Consider the following 26,592-nt stretch of genomic DNA (forward strand, 5'->3'; position numbering starts at 1 on the left):
CTTCATAATGGTAATGTGCAGATGTTTCACAAGTTGCTGGGAATTTATTAGCAGCTAGCTATCAATAAACGAACAGTAAATATAAAGTTGATCTCAAACCAAAGCTTGTGGCTTATACCTACCATGAGAGAAAAATCATCATTATTTGATGTGAATCATCCGTGTAATTCTCTGCGTATGACAGAGTGATTAGTGCAATAACAGCAATTACTCTTTAAAGCATCAGGCTTTTTTTTTTTTTTTTGCCATTTTCCGTTAAGGGCCACATATTGGGGGGTAATTAAGGTCTTGTTCTTTGTTTAATAAAGCCCAAATTAGACACTTGGGTTTTTTTTCCTTTTTTTGGCAGTTGTTACAAAGAAGATTTTCAATTCAATTCAATTTTATTTGTATCGTGCTTTTAACAATAGACATTGTCAGAAAGCAGCTTTACAGAAATAAATACATTCAGATTAAATTAAACCAAAATAAATTGTAAATATGTGAATTTATTCCTAATGAACAAGCCAGAGGCGACAGTGGTGAGGAAAAACTCCCTGAGACGATATGAGGAAGAAACCTTGAGAGGAACCAGACTCAAAAGGGAACCCATCCTCATCTGGGTGATAACGGATAGTGCAATTATAAATAAATCCCTTCTATAACTGTGTACTAAATGGACAGATAGTAAGGTTGTGCAACCAGTAAATTCATCAGGGTTTTCACAGGAAGCCTGGTTTGTTAAACCAACCCACTGTCCACTGATGGAGTCCTGAGTACAAAGCTGCTCGTGGCAACCACAGCCCCAAAGCCACCACAGCAATCACAGTGCCAAGCCCTCACAGTACAACTCCCCATATGAGAAATTTACCTTCATTTTGGACCTCCAGCATGGGCTGATATTTATTTATTTATTTATTTAATTCGTTAGTTAGTTAGTTAGTTAGTTAGTTAGTTAGTTACTATGGTAGTTTGGAGATTTTGCATAAATTAACTTAGTCCTTTCATTGCTGATTAATTGTCATATAATTGTGAGTATTTATTTTCTTTTCCATTCACCTTATGCTACTTTTCTAAAGTAAGCACAGTACTAGTATAATGCTACACACACACACACACCATATATCTACACTGGACTTAGGTATTCATAAGTATTCATGTAAATAATTTGCAAAGTTTATCAATCATTTGTACAGATATGATCATGAACAGCTAAAATAATCTTGATCAGTGATAAATCTTGATCTTGATAAATTTGATTGATTGAGTGATATATCTGTATATGTAATGATAGTGATCGTCTTATGTGTTCCTCTTGATCTCACTCTCAACATTAGACTTGGACGTTACTGTATTTGTATCAGTAAATTGCTCATTCTTTATTTAATATATATTTTAATAGATTTTCTCTATTTATAAATTCATCTATATACTATTGTCTGTGTTGTAATACTGCTTGTTCATTGGGCTGGTTTTAATGGGAAGTTTTTGTTATACAGATCTGGCAACCCTGATGGCCAGTCCTTTTGAATCAACACTTTGTTTCAGAATTCTATAGCTTATGTCAAATAGTAATAGTATTCTTAATCCACATGTATTCATAGACATGTTTTAGTTTAGAATAGATGTCATTATCTATTCTTTCTATTATCATTGTGAAATGAATTCAGAATCAATTTTAAAGGTTCAGCATCCTGAATGTGACGGCACAGAAAGCAGCTTTCTTTATATAGCGCTAATGATTAATGCAGCTAAGAGAACAGTGACAAGTCTGTGCTATGCTTGAGACTTGGAGAGTAAAGCAGTGTAAGCCAGACCCATTCACACCAGCATGGAGATAAAGTAGTCTGAGTACCTAACGTCTCCTGTAGATATGCGTTCATAGTGAAAGCTCTTTCAAAAGCCAGAGAAAGCCATGGAGGAGTGTGTCTTGTATGAGACACTAATTCTGGCTGTCCTTACGCTGTTCTGAGAATGAGTCAGTATTTTCACATTCATTCATTCATTCATTCATTCATTCCTCTTCAGGAACCTCTTCTAGTAAATTTCACGTTGAGAATTTGTGTCATGTTAAACAATAACGATTCAGAAATGACTCTAATGCTCATACTCAGGTTCCTGTTAAAACAGTTAGCACTTTTTGACTATATAGTATACAGTCACAGAAGAGAAATGATGTATAATCACAGTATACGGTGTCACTCCGAAGAATATGGGTTCCCTTTTGAATCTGTTTCCTCTCAAGGTTTCTTCCTCAGGTCGGCTCAGGGTTTTTTTTTTCCTTGCCACCATCACCTCTGGCTTGCTCATTAGAGATAAATTTATCAGTTTCAAGTTTATATCCAGACTTCTGTAAAGCTGCTTTGTGACAACGTCTATTGTTAAAATCGCTATAGAAATAAAACTGAACTGAATCGACTGGAAAGTTCTACCATATATAGTTCTGAAAACTACAGATTTTCCTGAACTGAAATATGTTTCTCTTTTGCTTTAAGCTCAATCACAAAATGTGAAAAATGTACAATGTGGTTACTCCCCAAAAGTGATAAGTGGTGAAATTGCATTTAGAATATGTTTTTACAAATTGATTAGGCTTACGTCCATTTTCAAGTCAAGTCAAGTCAAGCCAAGTAGACTTTATTGTCATTCTCATGACGTATAGATGTAAAGCTAGGAACGAAATATAGTTCCCAGAACTACGCATGTACAATTAACATGGGACAACATGATACAAGACAAGAGGATACTTAACACAGTGACAAAGAGTGACAAAACTCAAAATATACAATAAATACAGACAATAGACTACACAATAGACTCTAACTATAGAATAGACAATACGTTAAACAAATTAAACATTAAAAAATGTTCGTTAAGCTGGCTCCTTACCCTTCAAGGTCTTTTCAGGAATATAGCCTTGGCAAGATTACAAAGTAAATACAAATATTTTGTCACATCCAAATGCACCACCAATTTACCAGGAGCCACCACAACTCCATGCCCAAATCCATCCCAGGCATTCTTTCGATCTGATTCCTGACTGCACCATGCCCTCTGTCATTCACCGTATTTATACCAGTTCACTCATGTCTTAAAGTTTTAAACGTGTGGTTTTGTTGTTTGGTTAATTTTTTTTCCCTCCATTTTGTGATCATTGTTTTTTCTGTATTATCATCACCACCTGTCTTGTTGCGAGTTCATCTCAAGTTCAATATGTATATATTTCAAGGTTTTTTTTCCTTCTTTGCATGTTCCCGTTTCTCGTGTCAAGTTGTAGCATCTTCGCTGTCTGGATATATGTCTAGTTCTTACTGTGCTTACATTCGTTAAATCTTTTGAGCACTTGTAGCCGGTGTTTTGAGTACTTCAGTGTTTTGAGTCCGTGACAGAAACTCAAAACAAAACATGAAACCAGCTGTCAGAACCGCACTGTGCTCTGAGGGGGAATCCGTGACACTTCCCTTCTTTACCTGGTTTTACCAATGTTCCTGTGTGCACATCTGCACTATTTTTCCCCCTGTTGTGACATCCAGATTGATTTTGGCTTCTACCCTTGAGTTTTGATCCTGATTCCCCTTTATTGCTGTACTTGCTTGATTGATTGAACTTTTTTAAACTTGACTTTTTGTTTAAGGTTTAAAAAAATAATAAAATTAAGCTTGCGCTTACATCCACATGCCTCCACTTTGTCACACATTTCCATATTGGTTTTGGTGAAATATATTAATGCTTCCTGTCCAGATACATGTTCAGCAACATCTGATGGGTTTTCCCAGACCACCACTCAGTATAATAGTTGTGCTAAGTGTTCTTTAGTATAGTGTGGCATTCCATGCCTGAGCCTTACAGTTGGAGAGGGGCTGTTTGTGTGAGCTACGTGCTTATTTTGCATCGTTCCGCTCATGAAATGTTCTTCTGTGTGTTTTTGATTGTCTCATAGCTGTTACTGTTGTTTATTTTTGCTATTGTTGTTCCTGGGGTGTACTTGTTGTTGTCTGGAGTGGGTTATGTCATTTTGTGTGTCTCTACCCTCACGGTGATTCCCTGTCTTCATAATGACCGCCATCCTGTTTTTCACTGTAGTTTTTAGTGCTGGTTTTCCGCCTAGCTCATTCAAAAGAATTGTAAGAGTGAGAGGTCATTTTTTCTCAGATCATATTGCCTTCAACTGGTCACTCCACTAAACTGTTAACATAGGTACCAAAAGTACACTCACGGAAGGGGTTCTTTGGATGGTTAAAAAGGTAAACCTTTTTAAACAGGCACTATTTCTGTAAGGAAAACCCCAAAGGGACAAACCAAAGTACCATTTAATGCATTTGAAGGAACTCTATAATCCTCCTGAGAGAAGTGTACTTAGTTATAGGCTACATTTTGCCAAATTGCTTGGACACAAATAAAACATGTGAAAAATATGTAGTAATCTTCAGATACTGTGCAATCTCAGAATATCTGCAGCACCCATTTATGTGCCACATGTAGAGTTCAGCATCCTGTGAAAAAGTGGTGAGGAGACATAGTGAGTAGCTGCAAAGTTGTTTTCCCCAGATGCTATCTGTATAATCCTTGATTGCCCAACTGGCTTTTATTGATTAGCTGGTGGAGGAGTTGCACAAGTCCAATCCCACAATTCAGTGTGCAGCATATTAGCGGGTGTTAAATTGCTGATGGTCTGCAGATGCTCCCAGTGATTTCCACTTGCCACGTTTCCCAGTTTCATTTAATTGGACAGATTGCATATTACATGATTAATCAGTATTTACAAATTATACTGAGGATAAGTTAACACACGAGTCCTGTGTATGTCAAGTCCTTTTTGGAGGTTTGTGGCTTGTAAGTGATTCGGATGTCATTTAGAATTAGAAATCCTGTATGGGAATGGACAGCAAATGTAATCTGATTAATAATGCTATGAGATTTGTAGCTCTGATCAGTAGAGAGAGCCGTAGAGAGAGCTCTTTTTAAAGAGCATGTATGTGGAGACATTGCTGGATAAACACTCTCCAAGAACTGAAGGCAAATGAGCTAGTTGAAATTCTCACCTTATGTCAGCGTCCTGCTTTACTTCAGAAAAGAGCTAATTTCCTGCTCTGGATTAAGGCCCTGATCTGATTAGGAGTGAAATGGAAGTCTAATATGTGGAATGGCTTTGCCTTTCTGTGTATGAATTTAAATTTCCTCCCCATATGTGCAGTTTTTGGCTCAAATTAAAAATTCATAAGTTTTTCATGTGCTGTTTGGTGTAAGTATTGACATTTATATGATATTGATATTTACACAAAGATGTGGTTGGTTCATTTAAATTAAATTGGTAATTAAATTGCAATTTGGAAAAACATTCATTCATTCATTCATCTTTAATAACCTCTTTATCCTGGTTGGGTTTGCACAGGATCCAGAGCTGATCCAGGGAACACTCGGCGTGGTACTCTATCAGAAACACCACGTACACACTTATTCACACAAAAGAGCAATGTAAGGTAACCAATCCATATTGCAGCATGTTTTTGGAGGTGGTAGGAAACCTGAGATCTCTTAGAAGACCCATGTAGATATGGAGAGAACATGCAAATATTTCAAACAGACAGTAACCTGAGCTCAGAATCACACCGGAGAACCCTGGAGCTGTGAGGCAGCAACACTCCCTGCTGCCATTTCAGTGTTCAAAATGATAAATGAAATTACATTTAGCTTATATGCATTTGCATTGGCACTCTCTACTGAAGCATTTGAAATGTCATTAGCGCCAGCTAGAAAGATATCACATTTGACATATAAATAATGAAACAGGTGGCAGTCTGTGGAAATCTGATCCCATTTTTCCTCACAATCAGTGTAGTACCAAGAATACATAATGGCAAATACGGGATATATGTTTTCATAATTACAGAATAATCTCGACATCAAAAAAGAGCAAGAAGAGAGTCAAAGTTTAAAAAAAAAAGACAAAAGAAACAGGCAGAGGTCAGTTGATCAGGCAAATAAAGCAATAAAGGAGAATCAGGATCAAAGCTAAAATCGGGTAGAAGCCAAAATCAAACCGGATATCACAAACAGAGAAGATATCACTCAGAATTGCACATAACTGCACGCAAAGAACAAACATGTCCTCCTCTTCTGAGAGCTGTTTTCATGTATTGATATGATTGTCACAGAAGTACTCGAAACATACAAGTGCTCAAAGGATTTAATGAAGGTAAGCACAATAAACACAGAACTAGAAATCTGTACAGTGAACGAAGATGCTACGACTTGCCACGAAAACGGCCAGAAACAAGAACATACACTTATGTGCTGCTCCTCTTGGGGACCCCAAATTTTAATCCAGAACATAAGCATAATTTTGTATCTAAAATTGGCACATTCTCCAAAATAAAGTCTTAAACTTACTGCTTTTAATGACTATAAAATCAAAGGAAAGGTTTGGAGTTACACAAATAACAAACAATATACAAGATAAATAATAAGTTAAATTTGAAACAGCGCTGTTCTCTAATTCTCTAATCTGCGTTGACTAGTGTTGATTAATTTTCTGTAACAGCAGCTCTAAAGCAGCTCTAAAAACTTTATTCAGTTTATTGAATTATTATTATTATTATTATTATTATTATTATTATTATTATTATTATTGTGCTTGTTCTAATACATTATTGTTTCTATAGTAACAGCGAACACAGGGACTTGATTCTCCACATACATTGATAAAAACACGTGGCAGTATCTAATCACTGATATGGCGAATATTTCTGTAAGATGTTTATTTAACATGTATGTAAGGAGTCTCCAGTGTCAGTGATTTGTAACAGTAACTTGTCAGCATTGGGAAAGTGCCTGAGAGAGGACTTTGCAATTTGCGGTTTAACATGACAAGCTGCGCTTTTTTGTTTTATTCAAGAGAGAGAAAAAAGAGAGACAGGTGAGGGAATGAATGTTTATATCTGCTATATCGTAACTGATAATAGGACCTAACTTGTTTGGCAGCCGTTCCATCATATTAAAAGTAAACATAAACTCACTGAATACTTTATTAGGAACACTGTACTAATACTGGGTAGGGCCTCCCTTTGCTCTCAGAACAGCTTCAGTGCTTCGTGGCATGGATTCTACAAGATAAAAACATTCCTTTGAGATTCTGGTCCATGTTGACATGATTGCATCACGCAATTCCTACAGATTTTTCAGATGAACTTTCATTCTCCCGTTTTACCAGTAAGGGGTTCTATTGGATTCAGATCCGGTGACTGGGAAGGCCATTAAAGAACTTTGAACTCATTGTCATGTTCATGAAACTAGTTTGAGATGACCTTTGCTTTGTGACATGGTGCATTACCATGCTGGAAGTAGCCGTTAGACGATGGTTAAATTGTGGCCATGAAGGGATGCACATGGTCAGCAGCAATACTCAAATAGCCTGCGGCATTCAAGCGATGATTGATATAAACAGGCCCAAAGTGTGCCAAGAAAACCACACCATTACACCACCTCCATCAGCCTGGACTGTTGACACAAGGCAGGTTTGGTCCATGGATTCATGCTGTTGTCGCAAATTTTGACTCTACCATCTGTGTGCCTCGGCAGAAATGGAGATTCATCAGACTAGGCTACATCTTCAGCTGTCTAGTTTTGGTGAGTCTGTGCCACTGCAGCCTCAGCTTTCTGTAGCCTTTCTGTCAGCTCGAACCAGTCTGGCCATTCACCGTGACCTCTCTCATCAACAAGGCGTTTCTGTCTGCAGAACTGCCACTCACTGGATGTTTTTTCTTTATTGTACCATTCTGAGTAACTTTAGAGACTGTTGTGTGTGAAAATCCCAGGAGATCAGCAGTTATAGAAATACTCAAACCAACCTGTCTGGCACCAGCAATCATGCCATGGTCAAAATCACTGCGATCACATTTTTTTCCCCATTCTGATGACCGATGTGAGCACTACCCAAAGCTGCTGGCCCGTATCTGCATGATTTTATGCGTTGCACTCCTGCAACACGATTGGCTGATTAGATAATTGTAGTAGTAATTGTAGTAGGTGTGCGGGTGTTCTAATAAAGTGCTTGGTGAGTGTAAGTGATTGATAAGCGAGACGTATTTTGTTTCATTTCATATCTGATTATTGGCAAATTGTTGTGGTATAAGAGGATTAAAACACCTCAAGACATGCTGTTATTTGAAAATAATCAACTGCAGCGTATGGCAGGATGCCCTGTCTTGTTTTACTCCTTATTTATGTAGCACTTCTCTCAAACCCAAGGTTCCAACACAGACAAAAAGAACTAAATTCTTGTTGCCATCTCTCTCTCTCTCTCTCTCTCTCCCTCTTTTTTTCTGTATCTCGCTCTCATTTTGGTCCAGATGGATGCTGGCATGTTGTCTTTGGCTTTAATTCAGTGCTGTTGGATCTCTGTGATATAGTGATTGTGTTTCCATGCACACTAATAATCCGATAATTATCTGATTTTTGGCACTTATCACATTATCAAGTGTGCATGTAAACAGCATACTACGATATCTTTAGCCCAATAATTGGTTAATTCACTTTGTTTATCCCTATAATCTCTTTTGTTTTGTTGTCTGAACAAAATCTGAGCATATGCACTAACAATACCGCTCTTCATCTCTGAGTCAAAATAGAGATGAAAGATGGTGGCTCAGTGGTTAGCACTGTTGCCTGGCACCTCCAGGGATGGGGGTTTGAATTCCGCCTCTGCTCTGTGTGTGCGGAGTTTGCATGTTCTCCCTGTGCTTCGGGGGTTTCCTCCGGGTACTCTGGTTTCCTCCCCCAGTCCAAAGAAATGTTATAGGCTGATTGGCATTTCCAGATTGTCCATAGTGTGTGTGTGTGTGCGATTGTGCCCTGTGGTGGGCTGGGCCCCTATCCAGGGTGTACACTGCCTCGTGCCCTGAGTTCCCTGGGATAGGCTCCAGGCTCCAGGCTCCCTGCGACCCTGTGTAGGATAAACGATATAGAATAGATGAATGGATAGCTGCACACTCTGGGATGTTTTATTTAAGTTAAAAAAGTAAAACATGTCTTATTGGAGCTACTACTCTAATTGGTTGATGAAGTAGTTTATATTAATATCTTCTCTCTTTGTAGACAAATGAAATATTATTATTGACAGACTCAGATTTGGCCATTATCTGATTACTTAAGTGTATGTAAATTCATTCATTGTTCAAATTATTGCCATTTTTTTCCAAATCAGATTATTTTGTACTTTGTAAATACACTCGCTGAGCAATCACTGGTGCAGAACAGTTTTCAAAAGAAAGAGAGGCGGGTGAGGGAGCAATTGTTTATAGCCGCTATTTATTATAATTAATTAAGTAATTAATAACGGGAACGAACTTGATTCATGGAGTTTCCACAAGATTAAATGTAACTATACATGGATAAAAAGTATGATGTGCTGTTCTGTAATAAATACAAAATTGTCCGCATTAGCAAATTGCTGTGGTATAAGAAAAATAAAACACTTTCTGTTGTTGTAGGAAAATAATCGAATTCGCTTCACCCCACCATTATAATCGTTGATTATTTTTCTATACCAGCACGACTCGTTTTATTCCTTGTTTATGTAGTGCCTTTCTCAAACCCAAGGTTGCTTAAAATCAAAAGGCCTCTTTACAACCTACTGGACAGACTGCAGTTCAATCCTGCCATACTATCAATTAGTATAAAGTGAAGTGTTTTCTCTCTGAATGCATATAATGAGGAAGTGTATTTTTCAGAAGCACTGAATCACAAACTATAAAGAAAATATTCTTTTTAAGTGGCATGTCATTATTTTGACTTGTTATACTAGCTTAGCACTTCCATAATACTACGTCAATCCATGTTGTAGTCTGATAAATGAGAGAACAGTAATTGGGATTAAGAATACCAACTATACAATGTCTTATAGAGCTTTAAAGGATTTCTAAAGATTAGACAGCCCTGAATTCTTACAGATATCGACTCCTCTGCAATTTAGCACATTGAACGGGAAAAAAAAGTGCCTCAGTAGCAATGTGCATCAGTTTATTTGTTTCTATTTGTCTCGATGCTGTGATGTGTGTGGATTAGATCGCTGCAGAGGAGATGCTGTGGATTCCATCGGTGAAAAGCTCTGTCTTCGTGGCAGATCGCTGTCATTGATGGAGCTGCGTAATTTGGACTGTGCGAGGATCGACGGAGAGGCTGTAAATTGGAAAGCAAACACAGGCTTTAAAGCAATACTTTCAGTCTGCTACCTAACTGTCCTTTTCTCATCACATCTGTACAAAATCGACAGATTTTAGGGCTATGAAATCTTTGCTCCCTTAATGGACTAGATCGATCGCTGCAGTCACTGAACGAGTGTCTTTGTCGTGCACTTTTGAGGCACTCAGGTTGTGAAGATGCCGTTTGGGGCTTCCTCATTGCTCCGTCCTCAAACTGCTTCTGAACCCCTGCAGAGGAGGCGGAGCTGAGATGATTGACAGTCCTCAGCACGTGTGCCTTGCCTTCACTGCTCATGAACTGCGTCTCAAAAGGCGTACTATGCATTGCATATTATTTTTACCACAGTGCTGTTGGATTCTCAACTCTGCTTGGTCATACACAGAGACTTAGCAGACATTCCACATAATTTAACCCTTATAATAAATGAATTTTTAAAAGCATCATTATTTAACAAAGAACAACTTATTAGTAATAATATGAAGTTTACTCAAATGTTTATTTAGCATTTTTGGAAGGAGTCTTCAGTGTCATTTCTGTGTAACAGTCAGATTTTGCACAGGACCTGTTTTGACACATCAGTATGAAACCATGACTACTATTGCCTGATGACACACACACATACACACACACACACACACACACACACACAGTGAGTCATGAAGAACAGAACCACACAGCAATATCATATGTCCAACAATTCAGGCGATACATTAACAGGTTTCACGTGTGTGACAAGTGACGGATGTGAAGTCTTTAAGCTTTGTACACATTCTTACTGTCCTGTATCTAGAATAAACACTGTTGTCTCTAATAAGTAAGGAATGAAGCACTATGGTGCATGCTGTTATATGAAAATAATCAGTGATGCAGTGGTGTGCTGCGGCCCTACATGAAGCAGAGTTAAGCGGAGTGAAGTTTTAGCTCGTTTTACAATAACAGCACAATAAAATGTATTATTCCTCTTATACCACAGCAAATTTCCAAAGATTACTCTCTTTATTGGATTACTGAACGACATATCATACTTTTTTATCTGTTTATAGCAACATTTAATGTTGGGGAACATCCGTGAAACAGGTAGGTTCCTGTTATCCCTTACATTATAGCAGCAATAAACAGTTGTTCGCTCACTAGCCTTTCTTTTCCGCCCCCTTAAATTTAATAATACAGAAAATGCAGCTTGTTATGGTACCAAGAAACCAGAAAGTCCTGAAGACTCTCCCTTGACTGAGTGTTACAAAGTGCTGACACAGGAGCCTCCTTCCATAAATGCAAAATACCTGTTTCCCTACAGAAAACCTCACCCTATCAACTGATTCTAAGTTATTCTTTGTTAAATAACCAAATCTGTTAAATAAAAAAAATGATGAGCTTTAGATTATGTGGACCTGTAAGTCTACTATCCAAGTCCCAGTGTTAGTTGTTACTATAGAAATGAGAACATATTAAAAATGAGTGCATTAATATTAACCTGCGATTTGCCTTGCAGATGGAACTAGTGTCAGAGCTGATGATGAACTTTCTGACCAATCACATTTGAGAATTCAGCAGCACTGTGGTATAATAGTTCATTATTTGGAACAAGGTCATCGCTCTGTGTTAAAGCCTGTAGACAAATGTGGGCCGGCGTACACGGCAAAGCAGTGCAATCTGCTGCGGAAGCTCGTCTGAGCTGAAGGACTAGTGTCAGCTATTGTGTGCTCTGCTGCCAGTGGACATTCATTATAGGGAGAGAAATTGCTTTGTGTACACACTGTGTGAAGGCTGAAGCAGGTTCATGGTGGATATGAAGAGAAACTGAGGGGGGAAACATCACACACCCACTCCTACTCCATCTAATGCCATTATAACGTGTGTTTTTTTCTGTTTACCCACCATATGAGACGTTACAGTCAGCAGGTTTGCTGCGGAGATAATACCCAAAGCTACACCCTTCAATCACAGCCAATTTCTCATCTCTCTAACTCTTGGAGTCAGGAGTTTCCAGAGCTTTGTCAGTGTGTCTTTTTTTTTTTCATATATCATCTAAATGCTTTTTAAATTGAAGCAAATCTACAAGGTCCTGTTGAGAATTTTCGTATCCGTCCATGTGAAATATTTATTGAAACACAAAAAATCCCTTGTTTTTAACTGCCTAAATTTATACTCTAGGTGCAGTAGAGATTTAGAGCTCTTCCTACTTAAAGGTGACTCAGTAAGTAGTTACAGGGATTATTGTGAATAATTAAAGCTCTTCGGATGCTTTGTGGATTGAAGAAGGATTGAAAGAGGGGATTTATTTAGAATCGAAATGCAGCCGTTCATTTTAAATGCAGCCCCAAGCCCCAGCATAGAGCACTCGCATGTTTTATTAAGAGAGCTGCGCTGTGTTTTCCAAGATCTCTTGCCTGAAAGGTGCAGCTCCCAGGCCTCATTGTGGGATCTGGGTTATACGCTACATATCTTCACAGATAAAAATGCCTTCAGGTACCCACAGCTAAAACCACACTAATGGTGAAGCTTTACTTTGAAATGAATGCCAGGTGACAAGGAAGCTATTGATCTCTGACACACATACCCAAGGTGACATGTTATTATTTCTAATTCAGACTGGAGGATGTGTCTATATCGGTGTGCATTCATTTTTCTGTAGTTTCGTGAAAGGAATATGAGTGCCATGTGGAAGCATCTCCCAAGGCAGTTTTTGTGGGTATGTATGTACATTTTGTTCTTGCCAAGCACATGAGGAGAACACTATCCTCTCCTCATTTAAATTGGTAGCCAGTTTTTTTTCCTTTCCTGGCATTTCCAGCACTCATTGATCCACTGCTTGCTTGATTAATCTTCTACAAGGGCATCAGCAGTCAATTACTGTCTGAATTATGCTTTGAATTCGCTCCAGGTCTTACCTTCACACACTCACAAAGACTAACGCTTATCATTTACAGCTGAGTGGGCAGATATTTCTGATTGAAATTACGTATTCTTGCGTTATTGTTTCTTATTGATCAGTGATGTCTTGTTAAAAAGCGCTCTATAACATTCTCAGAATTCAGTTCTACGTAATGTTTTTGAATTCTCGAATCTGACTAATCAGACAGTGTCAGTTTTCTATAACAGCAACTCTGATATTAATGCTGGCTTTAATTCAAGTCACAGGTTTATATTAATGGGCTTGTTGTGATGTGTTGTCGTTTCTATAGCAACACCAGTTCACAGGGAGCTGTATGGAGGATGCTTCATATAATCTAAGTCTATTGATAAACCAATTAATAAATGTGTTATTATTATTAAATGATGTTTAATCATCGATATGGTGAAGTTTTCTGTGAGGAGATGTTTATGTAGCATTTTTGGAAGGAGTCTCCAATGTCAGCTCTTTGTTACAGGAGGTGAAACTATTCCTTTTAGAAGATGTTGGGTTTTGCAGTTTCTCGGTAACAAGCTGCATTTTATCTCTTATTAACGCCAATAGAAAGCGAATGAATAACTGTTTATAGCTGCTATAAGGGTAGTGATAATATGGCTAAATGACATTTCAATGAGAGGGAGGCCCAGAGCTGGCTCGCATGAGGCTGGATTACTTTTCAGCAGATTTTCATGGGAGGAACAGGAGAAAAGCATGATGGAGCATGAGAATAGATGGTCCTTTAAATGCTCTGTATTACTTTCATCATACTGTAAGCAGTATTTTATTTTTCTTGTGGTGCAGCCAGTATTACAGTATTACTTTTCATCAATAGGCAAGGTCGAAGTCATGTTTATTGTGTTGAAAAAGCTGTATGGGTAGTGATGCAAAAAAGAAAGTACAGCTGTAGATTTGACCAAACACACTGGACAGTGAGTCATCTGTCTGTTTGCGAAGAGAGCTGGAGAGTTGTGTACATTATCGGTACACACAGTATCTGATTCTCATCCTCAGTAGAGTACATCATGAGGACTTTGAGCAATTCTTATCCTCAATAATGAAGAGTATTAAAGCTCTGAGTGATTCTCATTCTCAATAGATTACAGTATCTGAGCTCTGAGCAATACCTGACTCTGAGCAATTTTTATCCTCAATAAAGACACTATCAGCAACTCGATGAACTCTCATCTTGACTCACTTTGAGCGACTCTCTTTCTTAATAAAGTACAGCATTATTTATGAGTTCTAGCAGTTATTTTCTCGTGAGGTGCACTATCAGGAGGTGTAACAAACCTTCATGTTGACTTTGGATATACAGACTCCACTAGCTATGATGAAAACTACCCTGGTGATCTGGAATGAATGGAAGTAGAACTGCAGATTATGTATGTAATCGTAGTTCTACAACCAAGTGGAGTCAGGCCCAGCGTGCTGTCTATATATTAGAACTCTATGGGTTGTGCAGATTGGGACCTCTGGTGTTCAAACAGTGCAGTTGCACTAGATGCATAATTAATAAAATGCTGATTCCCACACATTCCTACAATGCAGATCGTCAAATGTTTTTGCACCCCTAGTAAAAACCTACATTAAATATCTTGTTGGTTAATCATTTCATTGTAATAGATTTTTTTTCTTTCAGCTGTACGTAGTCAAACATCACATTTATTTACTTATTAATGCTGTGTGTCACAGTGGGGCTGCCCTCATTAAATAAAGATGTTCATTTCTAAAGTTTGACTTTTGTAATTTATGTCCCCCAGGTGTTTCAGCGCAGAGAGGACGGTTCTGTAAACTTCTACAGGGACTGGGCCGCATATCGCGAGGGGTTCGGGAAGATCACAGGGGAACACTGGCTTGGTAAGACATTGTTTTATTATATTTTACATATTACAGAGTGATTTTCAAAAGATAAATACCAAGTTAGGTTCAGTCCAAATGTAATTATCGGCTGGAGTTCATTATCAGCAATTATGCCTTAAAAGTTAAAGGCTGACGCAGGTCTTGTTAATTTCCCGTCATGTCGTGGCTGGTACTTTACTCATCCTTTACCATTAATTAAAAATTATTTTAGGAGAATGATGTTAGAGAACAACAGTCTGAATAAATGACTACTGATGACACACCCAAGACAGACTGACTGTAATTAACATCCCTGATTTATTAGAGAATTAAGAATAATTAAGAATAAATTATGAATTAAGAAAAGAGTAACATAGTTTAGAATACTTTGGTGTAGCACCATGGCAGAAACACATAGTGGTGGGTGCAGGGATAGCCATGAAGACAGATATGAGATACCCCAGAAGGGAGAGGTACAAAACAAGTCTTCTAAGGTCTTCGCTGAAAATATATTCTGTGTGTGTGTGTGTGAGTGTTTCTGACTATCTGTTACTATCAGATAGAACTAACGTATGCAAGATTAAGAGTGTTTTCTTTAATTTACTGCAAGGCTGCCTCTACTTTATCAGGACCACAATATGGAGAAAGTCATACATTGACAGTTTCTGATGCAAAATGGTTCCATGTTAGGGATGACTCCATTTTTTTTTTATTCTGCATCGTTCAAGGGAAACGTGAACATTTTCTTGAGACTAAGACACCAATAATGTGGAATGACAGGCCTGTCACGGAATGTCATCTCCCTGCAGTTGATGATGTTTATAAGAAGAGGAATGATATTTCCCCCGGCAGGTTATAAAGAAGCCTGGCTTGTGACACTGACCCCAAGTCTGGGAAACTGCCTGATATTTGTTTGGATACCCAATAATGTGCTCCCAGCCATGAGCCAAATAATCCAATGGTTCTGCCTGATGGTGGAGCTCTAGGATGCCACTGCTGTTTATGAAGATGAGTCTGAAGCTCCTCTGATCTCTGATCAATAAGACATGAGGAAGCTGAGCACAATTAACCTATGAGTTCAAAGAGATGAGCTGGAGGGTAGAAAATAAAGAGTACACAAGCATAAAGATAAGGGAATGGAGAAAGAGAGAGTGTAGAGGCCACACTGCCCTCAGCAAAGACAAACTCACAGCAGAGATGCAGCTCAGCTGTAGGACGGTTGAGTGGGATTGACAGTTGAAGTTGTACATTAGCTATCATCAGGAATTAAGATCGTGAAATGTGAACGTTAGAGGATGGTTTGAATTGCCAATTGACTTAAAATAATAATAATAATAATAATAATAAGGGATGCATCAATATTTGATACTCATAATTACTGGCACTGATACTTATGCTGAACACTTAGTGTTCAGCAATCAGGGTGCCATGGAACATTTTCTTTAACTTTCTTTTTGTTTATGTTATGAGTTCAAAGTGCTGTGCATTGCACCATGGCTCATGGGCAGACCTTGGTGAGCGAAGGGGAAAGGACATGCATGTTTCACAGTGCTTACAGAACAGTGCTTACAGAACTTTCTCTGCATGCACACTTCATTACTCCACACTTATCAGATGGTTTTGGAGCATTGTTTGCAAGCACAAGTAAATTAGCACAGTATCAGACCAGTACCTGATACCAGTATTGGTATCGATGCATCTTTAATAATAATAATAATAATAATAATAATAATAATAATAATAATAATGTGTAGCATATCATTTACAGTTGAAAGATTGACTTTAAATAGTAGTCGATATGCTAATAAATAACAATAATACTAGGGTTGTAAACCTCAGGCTTCCACACAATACAATATGATATCAGTAGTCTTTAATCAGCATCTAATGTTGTAGAGAATGACTATTTTAAGTATCAGAGTTATAGGTGAATCACTTTGCTAGCCTGCTTACACATCAGTTTACAATTAGGAATTATTTTTACACACCACTCGTCTGCCACATACACATCCTCAATAGGTTTGACAGAACTAACTGGATGTTGTTGTAAAAACTCACACACAGAGCCCTCAAACAAACAGTTCTCAGACACATAGCTGCGAAAGTGTTAGCTTTTTACGGATCTTGGCAATAAAGGCGAAGCTTGATATTTTTCTGTAATTTAGTAATTTTCATTGGACTAGTTTAGGTTTCTTATTTAATGATTTGATCAATGTTCGTTTAAAAGCTTTTGATGATTTTGAGGAGGGGATTAGTTGCATCTCCCTGATCTTTCCTTATCTGGAAATATGAAAAGACACTCCTTAATGCTCTTAATCTGAAACCTGGTCCATTATGCTGAAATCCAAGGCCGTCCTAAATCAGAAGGCTTTGAATTCACCAAAACAGGCCAGCTCACACTCCTGTGACAAACCCCTTGACAAGGTCAAAGGTCTTTGAGTCATCACCTCTGTTTCCAGTTGAACCCAATCAAAGGAGATCTTTGATTATCTTATCACTTTCTGATTATATCTTTATGGCTAGAAATGTCTTGTAGAGGAGACGGTATCGGCGCTGCTACAGCAGAGTGTTCATGCATTAATGAAGCTGATGACACTTCTCAGCATATTGAGCTGAAAGTGACACCTCATTGCTTATTAGCGACTATGCTGACTCTCCAGTAGCATCTCATCTGTGGTCCTCTCACCCTCCTTGTAAGATTAAACAACAACATTCAGCAGTGTGATTTCATTATGCACTGTGAATGTGCAATATCATCTCAGAGTCTTTGAAATTGCCTTTATACTCAGTTAGATGGGTTTGTGAACTTTTATATTATAAAGGTGCCTTAGATGAAGTCAATTACAGTGATGTGAATAAATAACCTGGGTTGAATGTGACTAAAAGAAATGAGCCATTCAGTGCAGGGGTGGAGAAATCATAATTTCCATAGCTAGCCCAAGTGAAAGCTCTAGTGTACTGCCCAGGCCCATGTTATGCTTGCATAGAAGAATTAACTAGGTTGGAAAGTGACAACCAATATGATTTAACTCAAAAGTATGACAAGCAAATTATGCCTATTAATACAGACTATGGAAAATAAGGCGACTTTATGTAGCTTTAGCCTTTATCCTCTCCTGATGAATACATTAATAATTGCGATCTCAACAAAAAGATAGAAAGACTTTGGCTTATATTTCCGCGAGTTTTAGTGTTCTCTTATCAGATGTTATGTGAGCTAGCATCTTCATTTTTGCTTGATGAAGTGTTTTAAATGTGTGGTGAGTGACTGTTGTGATAGCATTAGTGACACAGTATGTAATAATGTTTTTGCTGCAGTGTACCACATCTTCCAGAAATGTTTTCTCATTTTCTTGTATTCTTTAGTCTTGAAATTCCATTAAAGCTAATTAATATATTTAGTTAAAAAAAAACAAAAAAAAAAAAAAAAAAAAAAAAAAAAACACACCTGCACACTTCATAAAAAAAATACCTGCACACTTTAGACAAAACACACCTGCACATTTCTGAAAAAACACACCTGCACACTTCAGACAAAACACACCTGCAAATTGCAAACAAAACACACCTGCACATTTCTGAAAAAACTCACCTGCACACTTCAGACAAAACACACCTGCATACTTCAGACAATAGTTCCTACCAGAGCCAGTCCAGAGTATTCTTGAGGGATTTGGAAAAGAGTACCAATGCTTTACACCACAGAGAAATATGTGAACATCAGTTGGAGCATATTGCATTTAAACAAGCATAAAATTCAATAGGAAGTAGAATTTTTCATTCTCTGGCAAAGCTGTCAGCGATCTCTGATGCCAGAACTTGTGCTTGCTCTCTCTCTCCTCCTACACCTTTTTATGTTCTGTTGAAGCACATGGTGTGATCATGTTTCTCCTCCCCTACCTCCTCTCCCGTCTGGTCTACTGAAATCCAGTTCCTGAGATGTACAACACACACTTTGCTGACAAGCATGGCTACTCACTGTATGCATCTTCTACTCTCTGTTCTATTCTTCCCCATATCTCCATATCTCCTGCTGCCTGCTTTATTCTGTCACTTCTTTTATGTGCGTGTGAGTGTTTGTGAAGTTCTGTGTTATGACATTTCACAATTGCTTACTTTCAAACAGCTGGCTGCTATTGAAAGACCTCCTTAATATTTCACAGCCTCAGATTTTCAAAGAGCAGCTAGAATCTTTTGACACTCTTACATGGAGATATAAGTGACAAGCAGAACGTGTTAATACAGCCTGAATATGTTAGACACACAATATACAGCCCCTGGCATTGTTGTCTGAATCATATGAGGGAGGAAGAATTCATTAGATTATTCTAGTGAAAAATCCACATCTTACAACAAACATACTTTCATAACTCTAACAATGCATGAATGAACACTTAAGACATATACAAATAAGACATATACTTGCCTCAGACAATACACACCTGCACATCTCAAAAAATACACATCTGCATACCTCAAACAAAATACACCTGCACACCTCAAAACATATCTGTACACTTCAGATAAAAAAACACCTGCACATCTCAGACAAAACATACCTGCACAGTGCAGACAAAAAAAACCACCTGCACACTTCAAATAAAACACACCTGCACACCTCAGACAAAACACACCTGCACACCTCAAACAAAACATACCTGTACACCCCAGGCAAAACACACCTGTACACCCCAGGCAAAACACACCTGTACACCCCAGACAAAACATACCTGCACACCACAGACAAAAAATACCTGCACATCTCAGACAAAACATACCTGCACACCACAGACAAAAAATACCTGCACATCTCAGACAAAACATACCTGCACACCACAGACAAAAAATACCTGCACATCTCAGACAAAACATACCTGCACACCACAGACAAAAACCCACCTGCACACTTCAAATAAAACACACCTGCACACCTCAGACAAAACACACCTGTACACCTCAAACAAAACGCACCTGTACACCTCAGACAAAACACACCTGTACACCTCAAACAAAACGCACCTGTACACCTCAGACAAAACACACCTACAAACTTCGTAATATACACACATGCATACCTCAAACAAAACACACCTGCACATGCCAGACAAAACACAACTACAAACCTTTGAAAATACTGCAGACCATTTATTGTCATCCCAACCATATCCATGTATACAGTGTGAAGTATATAGTTTTTTAGTAAACATAATGTTTAGAAGACAGTCCTGGGTGGTCAGTGGGTACAATACAAATAAGGGATGTGAATAATTGTGGTGAGTGGCAGGTGTTGAGGAACCAGACCACCCAAGGAAACAAGCTGGTACAGAATCTAGCAGTAACAGCCCAGAAAGTCTGGTATTTTTTGCCAGACAGCAGGGGGGTACAGAGTGGGGTTGGGGTATTAGAGAGATCACTAGTAATAGCTTAAGATAAATGAGCTTTTGTCCTGCTAATCACCCTGATTACACCCAACGCAATAACGAATAATTTAATAATGAATACTTGGTTGTTGATTATTGATTTAACAGAAAAGTATAATGAGAATGGGGTGTAATTTTGCCTATCCTGAGTGTGTTTAGAAGTTGATTGAAGGACATTTTATTTGACAATTATGGAACCTGTTGGTCCAGTAGTAATACAATTTTTATCAAATGTTCAGCTATTAAAAATGTGCAATAAAATCTGCACCTTCATATTGCCACCTTGGTTAAACTGCCCAATGAAACCTGTCTGTCTGAATTATTGTTTGGACAGTGTGACTATCAGTGACATGTCAGTGTGAAGTTTACTGAGGCAAAACAAGAAAGGTGTAAAAGTCCAAAGCAGGGGTCAGATCACAGCAGACCAGCTGTAGTAGAACAAATCTATAATCGTAAACCAAGGAAACAGGAGACACGAGATACACAAAACCATGGGCTGGTCTCGTTGAAGATATAAAGCATATTTTCAATGCAATATTTTACAAAAACACACAGAATCACAGAGGATTTGCCCAAGCTAATGAGACGGAAACAAGGCATAGGTGCATGTAATCAGGGATGGAAGCAATGACCAGAAAGCAACAAGTGCAAAATTGTGAAAGATTGATGGACTTTTGGATTACTAAATGGATGGATGGATAGATAGATGGAGTCATACTAGACTCGTGCTCAGACTTCAATGTATACAATAATATTTTGGTTATTTATTGGAGCCATAGAGCTTTTTATTCATAAATTTTCCACTGACAGAACACATTAGGTCTCAGCTGACATTATTTATCAGTCTTCTTGTTTTTGAGTCATTCAGGTATGGAGGTACTGGCATGGTTGCTTGTGATTTTTACCTATTAGCTATTCTTTATGAACCTTTAGCTATTCTTCATGAACTCCACTGGATTACATAAATAATCCTGAAAGACATCTTTGATCCTACCCTTTTTCTCCTCAGTATTATGGATTACGTGTGTATAGTTTGATGAGAGGGAAAATCCATTTCTATAGGTAGAGCCATCAACATGACACTACTGCAATCCACACTGAGTTGTCATGCACCACGAACATATTGGTAGTTATAATGCGGTCTTTATCTGTGATCTATCTGCAATCATGATCTTCCTGAATAAACCATGACCTCGTTCAACATCCACAAAGCATTTCATTAATCCTCACTCTTATTGTTTAAAGCCGCCTACTTATCTTTCTCCACTGGATAATACTGAGACACTCCACTTGCATTAATGTCCTCCAGTTTTATGCAGATACCGAGAATGGAAATGAAAAACATAGTCGTCTTTTTTTCTGCTTCAGTGGAAGTCTTTTTTTTTTATCCAGATGTTCTGTGGTGCTACTCTCAAACGGCAGCAGTACTTTGTGCTGAGAAATGTGATGTGTAAATTAAGTGAAAGCCTAGACCATACAGTACTTACCACATGCCTCATGGTCCCAGAGAGGCTATTTGGTTAGCTGGACGTGAAAGCAGTAATGAACAGTAATGTGTTTGGTGTGACGCTTTTCAGAGGGAAAGAGTGGAAACCAGATGGAGAGAGTAAAACGAGTAAAAAAAAGAAGTTGACAGAGAAGCTGATGGATTAATACAATTTGTGCTGATAGAAGCATCTGATGCTGTCAGAATTGTAGAAAATTACCAATATGTAGAAAATTATATTTATAATTATACTTGTAAATCATTGTTTCCATTTAGGAACTGTTACAAATGCATTATTTTTTTAAATGCTTTTTGTATATATATATATATATATATATATATATATATATATATATATATATATATATATATATATTTTGTAAGTTTTGGTCATATTTAACCTGGTATCATGACTATATATTTATCATTTATATTCAGATGGGGCTTTGTGAATTGAGTGGAGGAATTATGTGTGTGTGTGTGAGTGAGTGTGTGAAAGAGCTAATGTGTCTGTGACATGTCAGTCACATGCCAGGTGTTCAAAGACCCCAGCTTACAGGCACAACACACTCACCTCTAGAGAGAAAGAGAGAGAAGGTGTGTGTGCGTGTGTGTGCTGAGCTTTTATCACCTTTCTCTCCTCCTCTCTCTTTATTCATCTCTGCTCTCTCTGCCGTTGTGTGACAGAGTGAGAGGAACACCTCCATATATGAGACACTTTTCCCAAAAGCTCTCCCACGAGCAGCCACACAGACGGAGGACTGTGATTAAAAATTAATGACCCTGTTTTGTTGCGTAGAGAGAAGAGGATAGTAGAGCTGACTGGTGCGCTGCTCCACTGCAAAACAAGTACACACATCTTATTCAAAAAGAACAGCTTTTTTTCATTAACACTTACGTAATGTAAACCAGGGGTTCTCAAACTTTTCATGGTCACAGACCCAATTTTTTTTTTGTTAAAAAAAGATAATGGATCACTTCAGTACAGATTTGTTTTACAGAAACAAGTATATTTATTACAATAATATTTTGGCAATCTTTATAGCAAGAGTTTTTTTTTTCTTTTTAAAATTTTAAAAACATATATAATATTTGAATAAACTTTGGTTGATGTATAAAGCAAAGATGCCAGCATACACAGCATAACAAGAAAAGCATGGTATAGAATATTTTATTTTTTAAAATAAAAGTCTTTTAAAACATTTTTTTTTGCGCACAAACTATGTAACTATGTATTTAAGAAAATATGTGTATAAACAACTGATAAAATCTAATACTCTAACTGTAATTATTGTAGTTAGACCCAAACATTATAAGCTTTGATTCAGAAGATTTGACAGTCTGATTTGAGTATGAGATTCTCCTGAGAATAAATCAGACCTCCAAACAAGTGAACTGTACAAACATCAGCAGTGTGGTTACTGTTCAAATATCTGCTACATTTGGATAATAAATCAATAGAGCTGTGCATTCTTTCATTCAGGCAAGCCCACGGCTATGAGTGCTCTGTCTGGCTAAGCTTGCGGCAAAGAGATCTGTATGATCTTCAAATACATACCTCTATTTATCTATTTTATGAAGGTAGAATAAAAGGGCATCCTGGCACATGGTTAGAGAGACACATGAGTACAATGAAATTAGGCCGTATGTTATTACGTCTACATTTTATAAGTAATTTATAGTGTAACATGTTTATTTAGGATCACATTTTTGATGTGTATCTTGTAAAGCATACAGCGAAGCTGATACAAGGTTGGTATTCTTGAGAAATGTGGTTTTATAATGTTGTCAACTGACATGACCAAACAACAAGCGTCACGCTAATGAACAAGGGAGATTTCGTTCAACTCCATTCAAAAGTTGCAAGTTAAATTACAAACACTAAAGCTGACTAAAGCATAGCCTGTAGCTTTTTCTACAAGCTACAAGCTGCTTGTCTGTAAACCCTTGAATTTATAATCATGAGACTGTATTGGATGAAATCTGGCCCTTTGTTAGGGTCTAATAAAACTGAGATGTCAATTCCAGGTTTTGCAATGAGCTAAATTGAATATATACACTGTTTGGGTTTAAGTATACTTCCTGTAACTTGCGGTAGTAATACTTTTCTAAAATAGTATCAGTTTAATATCAAACAAGGATAAGCTGTAATCAAAATGGATTAGCAGAGTCAGACAAGAGTCGAAAGAAAACAAGAAAGCTAGACTCAGACCTAACAATACGAAAAGCGTGATAAGACTTCACGACACTACAAACAAACAGCAGGACATTCATAGACAAACTCAGGGACTAACACAGAACAGGTGAACACAAGTAGCCAACAAACCAATGAAAGGATGGAGGCAGAGACAGGACTAGGACAAAAGGCAAGCATGAGTACATGGTGTCTGCAACCATGGGAACCGTGACATGAAGGAGGAAACCATGACGTATGTATAGAGGCTTATTTAGCTTCAATTTCTCCCTTTGAAAACAGAAAGCACATAAAATATGGCACTTTTCAGTGACTTTTCATTAAAATATTCATCTTAGAACTACTGAATATCACTCTTAAAAACTCAAGGTATGCTGTAATATCTAAGTGCCGTTTTTTATTTTAGAGCCCAAGCAGTTTGCAAGTGAAAACTTTTTGATGCCTCCTAAGTGTTGTAGATGAAATGACTAAATTACATGAAATAGCAACAAGCCACAAGGTACTGAGCCTCACATTTTATGTGTCATGTTGTAAACGAAACAGCCTCATAATTATTAACATCTTTTTAGTCTGTCATCACATCACCAGCCTCAAGATTGGAAAATGTCGCTTAACAGTAGAATTCAAAGAAAAAAAAGGAGAGCCTTTATGAGAAAATTGTAGACCTATGACTGGGTCTGTAGTAAATCATTTGGAGCAGCAGTAATATGTCAATGGGCTTCCAAATGCAAGTAACCTGAAATACCTATTTCAAACTGTAACACTCTTAATATACCAGTAAATGTCTCAAGACTTTGTTTTTCAAGTGTGTTTCATTATAAATTGGATATAATGCATTATCAGGATATTACTTAGTCAATCCTCCAGTTTATTTTGCTGTGAACAACCATTTAAGAGACCCAAAAATCCCAAATTAAAAATCCTAGCCTTATTGATTTTGTGTCCTGATGTTATAGCAGACACGCACACACACGCACACACACACACACACACACACACAAAGTGCCTGGTCTTCCTGGGGAATTCATGTGTACGCTCCATGCACGCTCTCGGAAGCCAGAGTTGGGAATATTAAATGGAAAAAAAAAACGTACTGCAGTTGCAGCCTTGATGTCAGAGAGCTGACGTGAGTTCTTTGGAGTGTTGCTTCTCTGAGCATGCTCTTAACTTAGACACTCAGGGTCAGATTGCGGTTTAAAAGCCACTGTGAAGTGCTGGGAAAAGTTTAGCAGTAGAGCTGTCAAAAAGCTCAGGACTAAATGCAAGTTGAGTAATGAAGACATGTAAATGAAGTTCTTATTAAACAAAGGCTTGTAAACAGTGTAGAGGGCAAGAATGCAGCTGACATTCCATTTTTAATTACTGATTGGCTTTACTGAAAAGATTTGTGTTGAATAAGGTCCTTTTTAAAGTGTTAATTAAGCTATAGTACTTTTTCTTATGGTTGACAGCAGCATCTGTAACATTTAGCAAATTGTCAGTGTCAAAAAAGTGTAGATGTGTGCAAACTGATGTATGTGTTCATGCCATATATCCAGCATTGCCAAATCTGCATAAATCAAAAGCAGGCCAATGGACAATGACGTTTTTATTAATGGATCAATCAGTATGGCTGTGGATGTTCTTTCTTGGATAGCCTTAAGACAGCAATAGCTAAGAACAGTTTACACTCAAGTCTTCATCAATGAACCATTGATAAATTGAGTTTGATACAAGAAACTTAAAACTCTAATGATGTTCATAATCAACTTCCTTTTAACACACTTCCAGTAGCACTGCTTGTCTTTATAGTATACATTTATAGAAGTGAAACGATTTATAATCCCACTATCCGGTGTCACCCAGATGAGGATGGGTTCTGGGTTCTCTCAAGGTTTCTTCCTCCTGTCGTCTCAAGGAGTTTTTCCTTGCCACCATCACTTCTGGCTTGCTCATTTGGGATAAATTTAAATTAGAATTTTATATCCGGATTTCTGTAAAGCTGCTTTGTGGTAATGTTCATTTTTAAAAGCACTATGCAAATAAAATGTAATCGAATTGAATTAAAAGACGTAGTTTCCCTAAATAGTTATTTCACAGCTGTCCTAAAATGGTCTCTTTTTTTGTCATAAATAAAAGTATCTATGAGTGAATATCTGCATTGACAGTTCCAAAGTAGCCTGGGAAAAAAAAAAAAAAAAGCACCTGGCAGCACTGCATACACAGCTCCGAGCAAGGCGCTGGTTTGCACCTGCTTTTGGGGGCAGACAAAATCACACACAATATCTGCTGGGGGATAATTTCCCTAAAAATTTAAAGCTTCTTTCATTGAGTGGAAATATGTATTCAGTCTCACTTCCCATTTTAAATTGCCAATTTCCTACAAAACATAAAACATTTGCCTAATTATGTCTCAAAACGGGTGCAAACAGCTTTGTACATCTAGCCCTCGTCTAGCTTAATGCTTCCCTTCAGTGCTTCTTGAACAATCACTTTTAATTGGTTAAGATTTTGACTCAATAAGTATAGTTTTCTGGACTTTTTTTTAAACCCCTAGATGAACTTAATGGTTGCCTTAATGGTTGTCATAGCTGTGAGGGCTTGA

The 26,592-nt window shown here is 37.7% G+C and overlaps 1 protein-coding gene across 1 annotated transcript in view; it reads left to right on the forward strand.

The window, feature by feature from the left end:
• Positions 1-26,592, forward strand: part of LOC113534918 (fibrinogen C domain-containing protein 1) — an 83,747-nt gene that overhangs the window by 45,585 nt on the left and 11,570 nt on the right. The window contains exon 5 of the mRNA XM_053235831.1: positions 14,830-14,926. Coding sequence (XP_053091806.1) covers positions 14,830-14,926 — 97 coding nt within the window. The remainder of the gene's footprint in view (positions 1-14,829; positions 14,927-26,592) is intronic.

This window comes from Pangasianodon hypophthalmus, chromosome 8 (genome assembly GCF_027358585.1).
Source record: "Pangasianodon hypophthalmus isolate fPanHyp1 chromosome 8, fPanHyp1.pri, whole genome shotgun sequence".
NCBI lineage: Eukaryota > Metazoa > Chordata > Actinopteri > Siluriformes > Pangasiidae > Pangasianodon > Pangasianodon hypophthalmus.